This window comes from Asterias amurensis, chromosome 3, assembly GCF_032118995.1.
Source record: "Asterias amurensis chromosome 3, ASM3211899v1".
In the NCBI taxonomy this organism is placed as follows: domain Eukaryota; kingdom Metazoa; phylum Echinodermata; class Asteroidea; order Forcipulatida; family Asteriidae; genus Asterias; species Asterias amurensis.
The window spans coordinates 1,490,569-1,508,376 of NC_092650.1; the positions used below are offsets into that span (position 1 = coordinate 1,490,569).

The 17,808-nt window shown below is 37.4% G+C and overlaps 2 protein-coding genes across 2 annotated transcripts in view; one reads left to right on the forward strand and one right to left on the reverse strand.

Moving 5' to 3' along the window:
• The window catches only part of LOC139935060 (Fanconi anemia core complex-associated protein 24-like), a 48,107-nt gene that overhangs the window by 21,308 nt on the left and 8,991 nt on the right, over nucleotides 1-17,808 (reverse strand). The window lies entirely within an intron of this gene.
• On the forward strand, nucleotides 938-4,745 carry LOC139935057 (E3 ubiquitin-protein ligase TRIM71-like). Its single transcript, XM_071929506.1, has 2 exons — nucleotides 938-1,102; nucleotides 1,439-4,745. Exon 2 carries the CDS (start codon nucleotides 1,500-1,502, stop codon nucleotides 3,816-3,818), a length of 2,319 nt encoding a protein of 772 aa, XP_071785607.1. The 5' UTR covers nucleotides 938-1,102; nucleotides 1,439-1,499; the 3' UTR covers nucleotides 3,819-4,745.

A 17,808-nucleotide genomic window follows, 5' to 3' on the forward strand; every position in this document is an offset into this window, starting at 1 on the left:
CTCAACTGCGATGTTGTGCTTTAAGCAGCTATGAAACTTTGCCAGTGATGTCTCATCAGTAGTGTGCACTGAGCCGTCTGAGAAAATCAGATGCCACCACGAACCAAAAATATTATTTGTATGCAGACATTTTAAGCCGGTAGGGTGTTCCCTCCTTTGAAGAGAAAGGCATAGCTACCCCCCCCCCCCCGCCCCCAACTACACACACAGTCATCGATCACTACCAAGCTTTTTACGAGCACTTTCCTTCAAAAATAGCTGAGAGGTGGGCATTCCATCGCAGCTAAAGTGGGTGAAGTCATTTGAGAAACTTTCTATCAAAATCTGAAATATTTTAAAGCCCCGGGTCCTGCAAAGATGTATTTTTTTGTGACAAAATAAATTTTGTTTTTCTACCACTTAGAAGAAGAGTTTTTCTCTCACTGTTATGATTCGCGCGAAAAATATGAAACTCATAATCAAGTCACTCGAATATTGACCATGCAATGGCGTGTGCCCACAAAATGCCTGACAAGCTTGGGCCATGAACCAAAACGTCCATGGCACGCAATAAATTAACATTCAGATTCAGAACAATTTTATAGTTGACACTCAACTAAACCAACACCTACACCCTTTTGGGTCTCTCAAAATTGGGTTTATAAAACTTTATTTTCGAAGAAAAAAACTTATCCAAATTGTGGGGGTGGCATCCGGTCATATCTTGCGATCTGAGCACCGGGACTGGCTAGATTTGGTATGACTTATGCAAATTATCCTTGAACCATGACCGTACTTCCGATCTGGCTGTGTGTGAATGGCCAATAACAAACTACGCTTATCAGAAACACCGCCCACTTTGTAGGGCGCAAGCTCCTAGCCCTCAATACACAGCGGGTGGTATGGTACACGCGCGTATGGCCCTGTAGTAGTAGTGTAACATGTATAGTACATTCGTACATGTATTGTGGTCATGTACATGTACACCATAGTAATTCGCACAGTATACATGTTATACTATACTAGTACGGATGTACTGTATTGAGGAACAAGAATATGTGTCTTAAGATAGCAGTTTTTCAAAAAAAGAAGCAACTCGCCAAACCTAGTCATCATGGAGGAGGTATGTACATTTAAATGCATCTTTAAAGTGATTCCCATAATGGTGAAGATTAAGAGTGAATGGTTGGTACTTAAATCAGATGAATGTTTGAAATTCTTTTTTGAAAAAGATGGGTGGGAAATGCTGTGTGGCCCGTGGTGGTGTGAATTGGTTTTGGCGATTGAGTGCGTTCGTCGGTTGCGTCCTCAGTGTTCGTCTTTTGCATTTATTTAAATAGTAACCTTTTTAATACCCTAACCACAATGCACAAAAGAACATTATCATGTTGACTGAGCACACAACAGCCGCTAATTCACAGTGACTTTTACGTAACAGTGCTTTGCATTTTCAAAACAGGCTGGCGTGCTGCACTGACCTCCACACCGCCAAATGCAACACTCCACTCCACGCACCACTCATGGCCGCCTTCGCTGCTGCAGTAGCCGAAGAATTCAACGAACAGCAATGGTGTGCGCTCTGTTCAGAACGTTTGCAGGGCACGGAACCCAAAATCCTGTCCTGTTTTCACAAGTTCTGCCGGCCGTGTTTAGAGATGCGAATTGCCGAGCCAGATCGCATCCGGTGTCCAACTTGCTATCAGGAAAGTCAGCTAGGCGACTTGGGGGTGGATGGGCTGCCGACCGATCTTTTCATCAGTAATATTCTCGATGTTGTGGGCAGTCATGAAGATGATGGTGACGGGGTGTCGTTGCCGCCCGACCGGCGAAATTGCAATTCTTGTGATGAGGGGCAAATTGCTTCAAGGCTGTGTAGAGACTGTAATGAGAGATTATGTGAAAGCTGTGTTCAGGCTCACCTGCGTGTCAGATTGACTAAAGATCATCACATTGTTATGCTGCAATCCCAAGGGCCAAATAATTCCAGTGGTCGACACAGAAATCCACATCATCAGTCCTACCAAGCACAGATACAGCCAGTTTCCGATAGACCCCCAAGCTACTGTGAAATCCACACAGATGAAGTCTTGAGACTTTATTGTGATTCATGTAGTAAAGCAATATGTCGGGATTGTACCATGATGGATCATCGTGGGCACAGTTGTGTGTACCTCCAAAATGCTATCGAGGACAGTAAAGTCATCACACTCCGTCTTCTCAGTGATGCTAAAAATGGCATGCATGCATTAGAGGACAGTTTATCCCACACTCGATTGATGGCTGAGCAAGTTGAAAAGAGAACACAGCTTGTCGTGAAAGAGGTCCAATCGGTCATGCGTCATCATCTAACAGCTCTGGAGGAACGGGAACGTGATTTGCTGCGAAAAGTTGAAAAAATCAGACAGGTCAAAGGTCGGGCATTGCACATGCAGATGGAAGACTTGAAGCAAGGGTTGGAGAGTGTGTCCAACTGTATTGGGACAGTAGAGAACGCTTTGCAGACCGGAACCGATTTAGATGTCCTTAAGACCAAGGACTTGATTGTGAATCAGGTGCAGGCCCTGCGAGGTTTAAGAGGACACCTTCAACCACATGAAGACGACCAGGTTGTATTTACACCCCCTGATGCTGCCCTTCATACTGCTATCAGCTCTCTTGGTTTCATTAGTAGTAGTGCCTATGCGCCAACCTCGTATGCCACTGGTGATGGGCTGAAGCGTGCGCTACAGGGTAAAGTCACAACTTTTATGGTACACGCCAAGGACCACAATGCTGAGTCCCGCTGCATTGGAGGCGAAGCTGTTGAGGTCGTCATCCAAGGACCTGAAGGTGGACTCTACCCAGCTGAAGTTGTTGATCGTCAGAATGGTACCTACGCTGTCAGCTACCGACCACAGCTTGAGGGCCAACATGTGGTGTCAGTAACCATCCGCGGAAAAAACATCCTAGACAGCCCTTTCATCGTTACAGCTCGGACCGGTCGGAATTATGCCAAAATTGCTAAAGTTCAACTCAACTTTGGCAATGAGGGTGAAGGTGATGGTCAGCTTTGTCGTCCGTGGGGAATCGCTGTAAATAAAGACAACTTCATCATCATAGCAGATCGCAGTAACAATCGCATTCAGGTCTTCACTCCGAAAGGAATATTTCATCACAAGTTTGGCTCGGCAGGATCTCGAAATGGCCAGTTTGACCGTCCGGCTGGAATCGCCATGGATAGCCGTGGAAACATTATCGTTGCGGATAAAGATAACCATCGTATACAGGTATTCACATTCGAGGGGCAGTTCCTTTTCAAGTTCGGCGAGAAAGGCAGTAAGAACGGCCAGTTCAACTATCCATGGGACGTGGCTGTGAACAACGAGGGAAAGATTCTGGTGTCCGATACACGCAACCATCGTATCCAAGTCTTCCATCAAGATGGCACCTTCTGCAATAAGTATGGCTTTGAGGGCGCTCTTTGGAAGCATTTTGATTCACCAAGAGGAGTTGCTTTCAACAATGAGGGCCATGCCGTCGTCACCGACTTCAACAATCACCGGCTGCTTGTCATCACTCCTGAGTTTACATCCGCTCGCTATCTCGGCTCGGAGGGCAGTAATAACGGGCAATTTCTCAGACCTCAAGGAGTAGCCATCGATCAAGAGGGAAACATCATCGTGGCCGACTCAAGAAACCACCGCATCCAAGTGTTTCAGCCAAACGGCAACTTCCTCTGCAAGTTCGGAATTCAGGGAGTACAGGAAGGCCAGCTGGACCGCCCCTCCGGAATATGCGTCACTCCAGATGGTGTCATCCTCGTTGTGGACTTCGGCAACAATAGAGTACAAGGTTTCTGAATTTTATTGTAATTTACGGGTATTATATAAGCTGTCAGAGGTGGACGGCTGGTGAGTCAGAAAGGTTCGTACCTTTAAGTTGTTTGCATTTTGACCACATCACATTAAACAAAAAATTGTATATAAAAATTTGCTCTTTCTTTGTTTGTGTTGAAAAGTTTTGCTTCGCAGTGCTCAAAGCATTTTAAACTCAGCAGTGCTTTTCAGTACTTGTGACAAGTCGTGATACACGTACCCTTAAAGCCCTAAACAAAAATGCAATTTTTAATTTTTTAAATTGTGTTTCTTCCTCCAGGATTTTGTATAGAATGAAATGATGCTTGCATGTGATGTATAATGTAAAGATACAATTTATATTTTATCTGATGTGCTTTCTCAGGAGATTCTGTGATGCAGGTTTTAAATGCAAACGTCTCAAGGGTGCAACAGCAGGGAATAATATTTAATATAGCAGGCTGTTGTTCAGAGCAAAGCACTTGTTTGAATACCTTTTCACTTGATGATGCTGTATAATTGTAACTTTTTCAAATGAAAACTGTCAGTTTGTTTTGTTTGAAATGCAGAGTCAGCTATGAACTTTGTTGTAAAAAAGAAATGAGATTTCAAATCGGACTCTTTCTGTGTGGTACAAATTCTAAGCCAACTTTAAGAAAAACAAAACCTCATGCTAGCTATCGCATTTAAAGCATTTAGAATGATTACCAAGGTTGGCCAACTTCGTGAACAATTGCCTGGCAAGTTTTAAAAGAAAAGAAAAAAGGAAAAACAAAAAAGTTTTGTAAAGTAGTTGTGTCAACTCATTGCGACTTTTGTCACTGATTTGTGGTGTTGAAATAATGCCACATTAAAATATTACTCTTCCACCACCAAAGATTTTTAAATTGTCAAAATATTTAGAGTTTTAGCAGGAGGACAGCCCAAGGCTGCTTTTTTGCAGGTCAAACCGTGCAGCAAGGTGCTAACATGCCTTGCACCAATTTTATGATTTTATACTCGAGACAAATGCTTATAAAGCAATTCAGGGTTTGCTAATTCTTCTTAAGTATTGTTTTTGCTGTTTTAATTCAGAAGTGAATAAAACTGTCCCTCAGATGACTAAAAAAAAGAATTGATACAACAAGTATTTTTAGCAAGTTTACTAGAGAGTAGAAATTGAAATCGTTAGGAAGTGACAAATGTTTACATGACTTTCAAAAAAACACAATTTCTCCATTTACAACCGACATGCTTATGAACAAACATGTTTTGGACAGAACACTAAATTCAAAGACTTCTTGAAATGGTTGTCTTACCACCAGTAGTCAAAGCCAAAGGGCTGTGTCCCCGAAACCATCACTAAGTAATTGCTATACAAAAATAGTAAGTATGCAAATTGCAAATGCTACTGTTTCTGACCAAAACACAAGCAGTGAAAGCTTACTCCGCTTTTTGTGTGATAAATCGTTCTGTGAATGGTGATTCATTGTTCTTAAAAGTAGTGAAAATGTTGTGAGTTTGTAAGTTTTAAACAGCACCTTTTAAAATTCTACCTCATTTAAGTTTTGCACCTCATTATAAATGTATTACGTAGAGTTAGTTTTACATATTTAAAGCAGTGCCTTGTTCTTTTGTATGTTAATTCTAGTTTTGTTCGAGCTTCTGCTCTTTATAATTTCATATTTCAGTGTCTAGAAAATGTTATGTGGGCTTGTTTTTATGCCCTTTTTTCCCCTCCAATTAATCACGTTGTATTTTGTAAGTTGTTTTGTTGTTTTTCCATTTATGTTGATTTGCTAAATGATTTAATCACATGCCACATGTAAAAATTCAAAAACATCATCGTTTCAAGAATGACAGTTTTTGTGCCAACATAGATGACTTCCAATATATATTTTTACTTTGAAGACTCAGGAGTATTTTCATTCGGGCTGTCACGTGGTTGCAGCTCGCTCTTTCACAAATACCAAGCAATTGCCGCATTGCTGCAAGAAGAATTGTCCGCAAGATTTGTTCAGCCAAGTCGTACTGCGTGTTGTCTCGGTTTAGGTCTTCATATGTTACCGAGATGTACATGTATAGATCTGTATCATATGCAATATAATTATGCAAAGTGCTGACTTAAATGTAACGGTTTACCAAACGCATCGCCATGACTCACTTTGAAATGTTCCTCGCTGCTTGCAATGCATTACTAACAGTTCAGTACAGCATAATGCGCTAAGATACCCGTACATCAGCTTACTGAATCTAAAGGGGCATAATTACAAATCAACCACAAGAAGGAATTGTTACTCCTTATATTTAGTTGCCCTTGTAACATTATAAGTAATTGTGATTTAAATAAGACAAATTTAAGAAATTATTTAATAATGTAAGATCTTGTAAATACAACAAAGACCAACTAAGCTTAGCTATCTGATTAACAATCCAAATTTTAACTGAATGTGGATTAATAATTGTGAGATAAGAAAGCACGAGTCACACTGAGAACAAAAAGTACCACAAGCTGGGTGTAAATGTCATACAGTGTTAAATCCAATATGGCGACCTCAAGCTATCACTGCTGTACTACTACACAGTACATGTGTTGTGTGGGTCACTGGAAAATTTTAATCTAACCACACTGATTATGCACCAGGTCACTTTCTTCTGATGTTGGCCCTGAGTGCAGTACACTGAATGGTTAAAGGGACTAACTGGACCAAGTCTCATGTAAAAACCATCTGTATACTAAGATTATTATTTACTCTACTCCTTTAACCTAAGAAATTCTTTAAAAAGATTTATTTCTTAGATAAAAAGTGAGTTCAATGATTTTACTTCATGAGCATTTTATAAAAATCTAAGTTTCATTGCTGACGTTACCTCAAACTCAGAGACATTTTTGTAATGACTATGAATTAAATTGCCCAACGAAATATTAAGTTTATAAATAAATGTATCGTTAATGTTGCATTCTTATAAAAAAAACACAGGTACCATTTTTACTACCAATCACATATTTAGTTTTGGGGTAGGGGTAAGGGGTAAAATATTGGTGAAAATGATTGATTGTCATCGAAAATAGTAAAACACTTGTACTCTGAAAACTGATCACAAATAGCCGAGTTTTTTTGTAAGGAATAGCTTTGTAAGGAACAGTTACTCTCATGCCATGTTTACTCTTCCAGTTTGAAAACTGCCTAGGTTTGATTTTAATATCTGAGTTGTTAGTACTGACACAAATGTTATTAAGGGTTATTCAATTGTCCTTAATACAGTGTATTTTGCTTGTTAATTGTTTTCTCCAGCTGTAAAAGTTGTTTCTAATTGCTGCCAAACAAAACAACACAACAAATTAATGCAGTACCTCCTGCGGGTCATGGCATAAAGGTTGTTCTTTGCATGTGATTTAAAGTTCAATTTTGCCTGGCCAAACAACTAAAAAGGAGATTCATTGACAAAAAGATTCATTGACAAAAATGGACTTAGAGTAGGAATGTTAATGAGTTGCTATTGTTTCATGATATTTCTATCAGTATTGTAGCTTTCTATACAAAGAGGCTACATAGGCAATGGCCTCTATGCCCCTTGGGCATTGCCTTGGTGCCCCTTGAAATATCCATCATAGAGGTACCATCTAGAAGGAAAAACTGCCTTGCCCTTCTAAGAGCTTTCAGAGCAAAGTATCAAGCTCAAAGAACATGACGCATTTATCCTATTTTGGATAAAAATGTTCCTTAGTGGTTGATGATAGAATATTTTTTAATTACTTATCAAGTGATGACATTCAAACCTTCTTTAAAAGAAGAAGAAAAATCAAACATTTACATGTAAGGTTGACTGACTCTGTGACTGGGCGTGACTGCGTACAACTCTATTCTCAACCAAGCGGATTGTGGGACTTTGTGTGGTGTAAACCTTGACCCATTAATATTAAACCACAAGCCAGCTTGTGTTTGACCTGGAACAGAATCACAATTTTGTTGTTGGAAATAATTAGAAAAATAGGCTGCATGTAGAGGTAATAATTTATAAATAATCAACGTGCTTTGGATCAAAAGTCATAGTGGACATAAAGGCTATCATCAGTAACTTACACTGCATTTTTATGTCCTGGTATATATTGCGTGTTTTTTCAAACTATAACAGGCCTGGAATTTGGTCATTGGAAGGGCAAGGTCGTTTTTAATTTGAAAAGAGAACTTCCATTGGAAAAGTTTAAAGTCAATGAATTTGCTGTCGGATTAGATTGGAATTAGTAAACATGAGTCAAATGAAATGTGTGCTTTTTACTGGTTTATAATAATCAATGACTGTGTGTGATTCATGGTATACTATGTTGTACACAGGAAGAGGAGATGCATGTTTGGAGGCAAAAGAGTTGTTAAACGTACTCCGTTTGCAGAAATAACAAAACACGCAGATAACAACTTCTCTGCTGATTCTGAACTTTTGATTTCTGCAATAAATAAAAATTACATGAAAAATTTAAATACACAATTATGCTGCGATAAATGTTATTATTCCAATTTGTTTCACTCTATGGAATAAGTTGTAAATAACTATAAAAGTTGAATCAGATTATTAGTTTTTGTAGCTGAAGTAAAGATCTTTTTCGTCACACTGGAAGATCTAAATCTAAGTAAAATATGTTTGTTCCTTCATTTCAGTCAGCCCAGATAAATAACAAAAATAGCACAGTTGATCTCTAAAACCTATGGTCTCAAAGTTTGGAACAATCACTTATGATTGAAATTGGTACGTGTAAATACAATGAACAAGTGTTCCTGCCAGCATTTTTAACTGTACATTTTTAAAATGATGATAAAAATCAATTTACATAAACTGGCTTAATCAGTATGAGGAGTTTGAGGTCGTGTAGATATTGGAATGTACACTAATTCTATTACATGTACTTTGTGACATACTTTGAAAAACAAAGATTGTAATTTAGTTTTCATGTTTACAGGGGAATTCAAGTGGCATTATTAGCTTATCGTTTTCACAGCATAAATGTACTGCTCAAACTTAAGTTGATGTTTTAAATTTGTCAGTTTTCCCATGGAAATCACTGGTCAATAACATTTTTAGGCTGTAGCATATTACTCAAATTACCGAAACCTTTTTAAATACAACAAGTTTGACTTGAGGTTTATTGACTCTGTGCTGCATAGCCAAACTAAACCATTCTGTTAAAATTTTCTTGAGTTTTGGTGTTGCGATGCCATGAATGTGCTTATTGGTTTTGGATGATGATAGCAAGATCTTGGTAAAAACATGTTGGTCTGAGGGAGGGGGGGGGGTCATGCTTAATTGGATCAAAAATGTTATTTAGATGTTGGGCTGAAGAAAGAACTGAGGTGAAAATTTAATTGAAGCTTCAGAATAATGCATTAATTGTTTTTAAATGTTCAAAGTTGTTAGGAAAGTGATTTTACAATTGGATGTGGCCAGGGTTCATTTTCATAGAGCTGTTCTTGAAATGAATGCTGTGCAAGTTTACAACACAAGTTTAGCTCTAAGGATGTCATGTGCTTGGCTAAGTTGTGTGTCAGGCAATGTGTGGAAAATAGGGTCAGCAGCTGATTTCAAGAAACTTTATGCTGTGCCATAAACATTGGCAAGTGGACTTACGCAGTTGCGTAAAGTTTCGTAAAAATCGTCTGCTGAACTCTTTGCATGTTTCAAGTAAGTGTACAGTAGGTGTATATTGTAAGTGTTAACAGCCAATGGGATATTATTATTAAGTTTAAATAAAGTGTAAGCCTTTGTTATGATGATAACTAATGCGCTGTACATACTGCTTAACTGTTGCAGCCACGCTGCTGGCTACATGTTTGTGCTGCGTGAAAAATTACTATAACAGGAAAAACGGATTGCAAAGCAAGGCCTTAGGTGTGTAGCTATAACAAATTTGAATTACGGGTAGCCTTGTTTGTGGTGTATCTCTAAGATCCCACAGAAGGCTTTTTTCAGTCCCATCTTAAATGTCGACAAATATAATAATGCTTTGCAAGTCGCATCTACCTCAATATAGTAGTAAAAGTTGGCTCTGTTTAATCAAGAGCTGGATCTTCTACGTGTTTTATCTCAGGTACTGTATAAACATAGTGATTTTTTGTTTTTTGTGGAGAGCGCTAAATGATATGGTCAAGTGCATGACTAGAAATAATTTAGGTCATTATTGAGAATGTTTATTTGCAGCTGAGTTGAGTTCAGGATGAAAATCCTAAAATGCCAAGCATCTTCTTTTTTTTTTTTTTGGTATCATGGTTGAAAAGTTTCCATTTTGGAGGCCCAAATGCCATAAGTTATTCCTCCCTGTTTCAGAGAAGCTTAAGACTTGCGATTTTTCCACATCTGACCGACAATGTGCCAGTAACTTGTCTCCACATGTAAATTAGATAAGGTGTGTTACATTTTGCTCAACAAATGTTTGTTAAATTGGTTGGAGTATTAAGACTGTTACATTAGAAATGTTTTGTGCTGTCTGAAAATTATACTTGGCTCTTTATTCTAAGAAATGTATAACTTAATCAAATACGCCTCTTTTGCGCAAACATGTCTGGAGGGTAATTGTGAGTTTGAGGGCAGCCAAAATACCTGCGTTTGAGATGATTTTTTTGCTTTGGTTCAATATACACATCTATTGTGGGTTTGCTTTAGCCCTTTTTACATGACATAATATTAACATGGGTCCCTTGCTTAGTTTTAGCATGGTTGTGAAATTTTACCAAATGGACCTGGTATGAAAGAACAACCATGTTTATCTGGCCATAAAGGATGGTCAATTTTTGAAGATTTCACTAGGTACAATGTACTCAGGACAGTCCAAACATACTTGTTCTAAAGCTCTTCTTACACACCAAGTGCAATTTGTACAATTTCACAACCATGCTTAAATTATTAAGGGACCCCTGCTAAACTGCTGTTGTGTGAAAAGGACCTAGTAGGTGGAACAAAGAGACAGCACAGGCGTGCAGTTAAACATGTGTGGTCAGGTGATGTGTAGATCTGCAAGAACTGTATGCAATTTGTTGCAAACACCTCACATGTTTACACACACGTTTGTCAATTGCTATTGAGGTGTATACATATACTTGTTATTCACTGAGTGAAAGAATCACCTGAAGTAAAATCCTAACTCAATTTTACCACTGTAAATTGTAAAGCAGCAAAATAAAAGCCTGTCTTAATTTCATGCTGGTTTACTGGCACATTGTTTCAGTCAAATCGCCAAATTGAGACCTTTTTCATCCATTTTGATTTTGTTTTGTAATTGTATGATTTCTTGTTATCAATATATATTTTTTGATCATATACGGATCAAATCCACATTTTGTTGTCATAGATGTTAAGGATAATTTTTATTTTGAGATTTATGTTTGGTGTGTATTAAACCTTGAATTAAATGATGTAAAAGTAAATAATTTGATGTTAGAATTGTACCTGTAGTAGATGAGTCGAGTATTAATGTTCTATAAAATGAAATATAAAAATAAATTTTCTTTACACAATTTTATACACTAATATGAAGATTTTCAATCCATGAAAATGAATCTCTCTTACTTTGATCGTGTAAAAAGGTGATTGAAAACCAACAGATTTCTGATGAATTGTTGCCACAGAAATTACTGTTCCTTAATATGTATGTGATTAGAAAGATCATTTAAAATGCTGCATGTGTCTGTAATTATTTAGTGTTTAGATATTGGTTTATAATGGAAACAAGTGAATAAATATGTTAGCCTAGAAAATGTACAAAAGATGTATTGCAAAAAATGCTGCCGGGTGTTCACAAGGGTTCAGTTTTGCTGTGTTTACTTTTAAAAAGTAAATTTTAAGAACTATCTTTCTACTTTTTATACAATACACTTTTCAAGCTCTACTGATTTGCATGACAGTGATATGGGGCCTTGAAATCTTTGACATGTTCATTTCTGTTGAGTATAAACAGTGATCAAATTAAGACAAGCTTCTCCCATGTGATCCTGTAAGCCCAGTTCACGCTACTTGCTAAGGCGACAGGCCAAAAGAATAAGAATTTCACTTCACAGCTCTTGTTTTCTCTGTGATTGTTTTGCAGAAATTGAGAATAGCTGAACTGTTTTGAATTGTTCGTTGCGAGTTTCTGACTTCAAAATATACTTTGTATGAACTGGGACCTAACAAACGAGTACAACAATTTTTTCTTGAAAACACATCACAACTCGACCCGTTTGAATTTCCATCAGATGTCTGAAGATTACACTTTTTTTTTCCAAATTAAGATTTTGGTTTTGACTTTGAGTAGTGTTATCCTATTGAATTTGTGTGATGGATTAAATTCATAATAGACCATCGAAGCATTAAATGTTGCCAAGCGGCATGAAATACCTGCAGATAATATGATGAAATAACATTTAGGCCCCTTCATGTTGTATGTTAAATATTCATATGTGCCATAGTAAGCAAAGCTTTGAATGTAAAATATTAACAAATCCCAGATTTAATACCACTGCCAGTCAAATTGGTACAGTAAGGTACTGATTCTCTGTTGATCAGGTTTTTATCGTTGAACCAATACTCATATATTGTTCATCCAAGTCCTCCTATTTGTGGGGAATTGTCATCATTGACAGCCTAAATTAAAAGTTCAATGTTTTCTCAAGAGTAACTGAAACATGTTTGGCTTGTCAATGTGACTGAAAAGTGTGTCCAGTTTAAGCAAAGTAAGCTACTCGGTGTAGTCCAATAAATGTTTGGTAACCATTCCCTTAACAAGAGCTAGTTTAAAAAAACTTTCAAAAAAGACACTTTTTCAGAAAATAACTCTAAACGTAAAGGTGCCTAGTGCACACATAATTATCCAAACCCCTTTGAAGTGGGGACAATTTGCTGCAGCTTGGTCATTTTGAGTATGTGATTGTTAGCTTATAGTGATGACTCTGTGTATACTACTATCAATGAGTAACTAGTAAAAAAGTGTTGTTTATCGTGTTGTAGTAGTTTAGTATAAATGTTTCCAGTAATTTGATGTGGCCTTGGGTGGGGAAGGGAGAGATGGTTTAAAAAAATATCAGGGAAAATGTGTTACTTTCGTGGTCGGCTCTTGCTGACATTGATGATGTTTGAATACATGTACAAAGAGAAAATGTTTGATTAGGATGGAATGCTTAAAATATTTAGAATTATTGCAGCGTTACAACCCACATTTGTATACGCACCTTGTATGAGGGTAGCCCCCAACATTGAGTTCCCATTGTTGGATAGCTTTTACAAGTTGTCGCACTGCATTTTAGTTGCAATTAACCTGAAGATAATGTTTGTGTTCTTATGGCGACAGAAAATGGTTCGTGCATTAAGATATATTATCAGAATACATTGCTAGGTGCTGAACATCAAATTAAACTGCAAGTGTTATGCCCTTTTTTTTTACAAAGAAGTGTTTTGTCCCAAATACAATAAGAAAACACATTTTTTTCACTTGCTTAAATATTCCAAAGTTTGCTTTTGTAAAATGCCAAACCTGACTGTAACCAAGTTCAGTTCATACTCATTTTATTATGTTGTATTTAGTGTTTTTAAACTACCTCGTTTTGGTGCAGAATGTTCGAATGATGAATTTGAATATTGAAATTGTCTCAGTCTGTGTTTGTTGGTAGTACAAGAAGTCGACAAATACAGTGATACATATTTGACAGCTTGGAAATCTTTAAAAAGTTTAACAAGCACTTAAAGAGTGTTTAAATGCTTTATTGTGACATTCAATGTCATATAATCTTTAATAGCCAAGCTTACCTCACGCATCAAAATGTAATGTTTCTTTTTTGTTTTAGCAAATAAAATAAAGGCCAAAAAAAGTATGAGTGTGTTTTGATGTATTTGTGTCACTGTATGGACAAAATTTGTTTGTAGATTGTGTTTGTCTCTGTGGCGGACAAAGTAAAAAAAGAGACCCTCGGGGCAGATTTCTGGTCATTATGAAGTCAAGGTTATTAAATGAAGGATTACAATTATGGAGCTCCATGGTTACACCAACTTTTCACTCTTTGGTTACACCATGGAGGTAGAAATAGTAGCTCCATGGTTACAGTGTTTGGACCACTCAGAATTTTGCGCGTTTTAAAATGATGTTAGTTTCTAAGTGAATTGTACACCTGAACGTTATATCAGTTCTGAGAAAATAAAGGGTGTACATTTGCTATTTACTTGACAAGCAAAGATTGCAGATTGCAAAAAAAAATATGTGCTGATTTTTGTTGTTGTTCATAGTAAATGTTTTCCATATAGGATTTGAGGCATTGCATGGTGAGGTATCAATATATATTTGGTTTGCGGTAACACCATGTGTGTATCTACTTGCCATGTAGAGTTGAGAGAACTGTCTTTCTTTATTCTACAACCGTGGAGTAGATTTACCACCAGTACCACCATGTGAGAAAGATTTACCAAAATGAGTATTTGTACTTTCCTCATTTCTCCCTGATGACAAGTTAATTCGGATTGGGTGTGAGATTCAAATTAAGTCCTGGTTTGGAATTTCTTGGATGCCAATGAGGTGATACCAAGGAGACCATTGCCTCCTTTTCTCTCCTTATCTTGTTAGTGCCCCTTAACAAATTCCAATCAACAAGGATTTTAAATACTTTGATTTTGAATGGTTGCATCATGGAGGAAGTTGCATTCTCCTTACAAGAATGAAATTCCAGGCCCAACTGTCTCAGCATGTTAATCATGGCCACACAGCAGCCACATGAAGTGCTGTTGAATATGCAGCTCTGATAAATGTTTACATCAACATAAATAATAGTCATTTCCTGTTTATGATGCTATTGTTTCTATGCAATGGGCAGGGGGTACACCAATATTAATAAACAGGAAGTTCAGTCTTTATTAAGATGTTACTTGGTCTGTTCCTTGCTCTATGTTTGGTGCATGGCCTCTGAAGGTTCAATAGTCCAAAGGTTCAATAGTCCGAATCGACAATAAGGTTCAATCGTCGATTCGGACTATATCGTCGATTTGGACTACCGAAACCTATCAATGAACCTTCGGACGAATGAACCTTTGGACTATCGCATCAAATGTTCGGATTAATGAACCCTATTTCATATTCGAACTAATGAACCCCCTGTTATGGGAAATTTGTGCATTCGGACTATCGAACCTTCGGGTCGACACCTCTAAAACAATCATGCCTTGTGACCACAATTACATCTTTTGGATGATTTAGCCAATGGCCAAGATAAATCATAGAGCCAGGGGTAAATGCTACAATAATTGGAGTCCAGCCTATCAAGGGTACTGGTTCAGGTTTATGTGTGTGGTTCACAGTGTGTACTAATAGTAGTGCACCATTGTCAAAGAAGATTGTACATGTGTATGTACATGTACATGTACATTGAGCCTTTATGTACCACATACTCCTTATAGATAACATTGTTCAAGAGCTGTTACATAACATTACATAATAAGGCTGTGCTTACCATTACATGATTGGCTTGCATAACTACACTCACTGGTCAAAGAGTAACCGTGCATGCTTGTTATAGCCCATCAATTTGGTTTTCTAAGGATTGTTTTGTTCTGTTTCTCAGAAGTGCCTTCATGCCAAATAAAGGCCATTCTTGTAACTGAGTAATTCCATTAGGGTCAAGGATTTCTGGCCAACTCCAACCATTGCTATACATGCAATATGCATGGAGGTAGCCAATGCTCTATGCAGGCTCCAACTCACATGGTGGACCTAGCTTTACAATTAGCTTTTTGAAAACAATTCAAAGTATGGTTCATCTGGTCCTTGTATGCTCTCTATAGATTTACTTTATAGGCAGTTCAGTCATAGAGCAACTTGCTCTTTTAAGTGCAATTCACACTATGAATTACTTGAGTGGGTCGGACCATAGAGGTTTGTCCTTACATATGGTCAGGACAGACCAAATACAGAACAAGATACATTATAAATAGCATTGTTCCATGATAAAGGTTCCTGGATTTTCCCCAAACATACACATGATGTTGTACTTAAAAGTTAGGGGAAGGAACTTCACACGCTTTGTTGCTCATACAACTATTTATGTAACCTTCAGTTTGCAGATTTTAATTTTTATGCTTATGGTTTCAAACATGGAGTCCTTCCTTCATGCATCAAGCAAGGATGTAGAACCATAGAGTAAGGTAGAACTAGTATATAACATTGTATGAAGTTGATGGTCTTTGTGGATACCAGTATTTCTTTTAGCAATAAAAAGAAGACTTAATTTATTTGGCCCAATAATTGGGTTTTCATTTTCATGGTGGAAGTAGGCTACAGGTTTACTGCATAGCTGTTGCCAATACAACAACATGGCTTTATGTCTCATGGATTGAAGACTGCTTTGCAGATTCTATATAAAAGAAAATTATAAGAAAATCACTTTTTCTATGGATGAACTGAAATTGTTCTTCTGAGTGGTACTTATTTTCAAAAGGACTTGCCCCAACAGAAAAGGCAAAGGCATCTGTTAAATTCTAAACTGACAGAGGGTAACAAGCATTTGGCACAGATGAGTTTCTCAAACGTTTCTTTTAAGTGGACTAAGTCAAAGGAAAGAAATGGTTTTAAAAATCAGACAAAAGGTATCCACTAGTTCTTGCTGTGTGTTTGTGTGTTATCATAGCAATTTACACACAGCTTTGTTTTGCATGTCATAATGGATGTTGTTATAGTGGTTGAGAGATAACAAGCTCACTTAATTATTATTAATATATTACCTTGGAGGTAGAAATATTAATATTACATTAGCTAATAGAAGTAATATAAAAACAACATTATATGGTAAAATGTCTGGGGTGTCATTCTTACCACCTGTTAAAAAAAAAACTATTTTTGAGAGAGAAAAATGCACTTATAGAGAGTCTATACTTGGGGCAAAAGAAGGCTAAAAAGTTTAACCATGATTAGACCATGCAGGTAGCTAAGTAGGAATTGGTCTCCAACCATGGGAGTGTGATATGCTGTGATTAGCCTATCGGTAAACACAGATCAAATCATAATCTCAACCCACTGTTTCCAGTAACTAAACTATCCTGAGAAAATCTTTAAGTTGTTTTGAATTACCAGTGGACTTAAAACAAACTGATCAAAGATACCTCCTGCTTTGTGTAAACACACTCTGTTTGTCATGGATCTGATACAAGGTTTCAAGTAAGATACCAATATTGTGTAAACTTAAAGATTAGCATAAATTTGTCATGACTTTGAATTGAAAGATAAGATGTTTTTAGCTTGGAGAAGTAAACTATATATACATGTAGCTAGGATATCTACTTCATATTCATTAAACTCTGTGGTTGTCACAATAGTCAATATACCCATAGCTTGAACTCACTTTAAGCCCTAAATAAGAGTAAGCTTGTTGCCACAACATCCAAAGGGCGATTTAGGCTATTTTTTCTCCACCAGTTTCACTCCAGGTTAAGTGATAAGGTTCTTGATCATAGAGCAAGTGTTTGCAGGCTTCGAAATAACCCGTGGAATCACCGCAATTGCCGTAGTGCCATGTGTGCTTTTGCTTTGGTGCCCTCAGCAAAGTTCCAATTTAAATTTCCTCAGAAGTGCCCCTTCAAAGGGCCTACTAAAGGAAAATAATTGCTGTGCCCCCTTCAAAAACAAAATTGAAGGCCTTGGTTTGTAATTTTTCCTCCTCCATGCAAGCTCTTTGTTCTGATTCCTTCTGTATTTCCTTCATCTGTATGTTTCCATGTTCCAAACAAGACCAAAGGCTGAAAGCTGACAACAAAGAGAACATGATCTGGAACTCATTTGAGATCAAGGTCATTATTAGCCAAAGGACAGGAAGTTGTTGAAGGCCTACTAATATGGTGGATGCTGATACATGTACTTAGGTTGTGTTACATCATGGCATTCCTCTATGATCATGGGTCATGGTTGCTGGTTATGTAACAGGATGCAATCCCCCCCAGCCACGCCCCAACCCTCTTCAAAATGACCAATGCTGTGATCCTATGGTTTAGACATGATCAAGTCTGTACAATTCATTTTGTT

What these genes read in the sequence shown, in the direction of transcription:
- LOC139935057 (XM_071929506.1), top strand. Translation starts at nt 1,500, where the DNA reads ATGGCCGCCTTCGCTGCTGCAGTAGCCGAAGAATTCAACGAACAGCAA.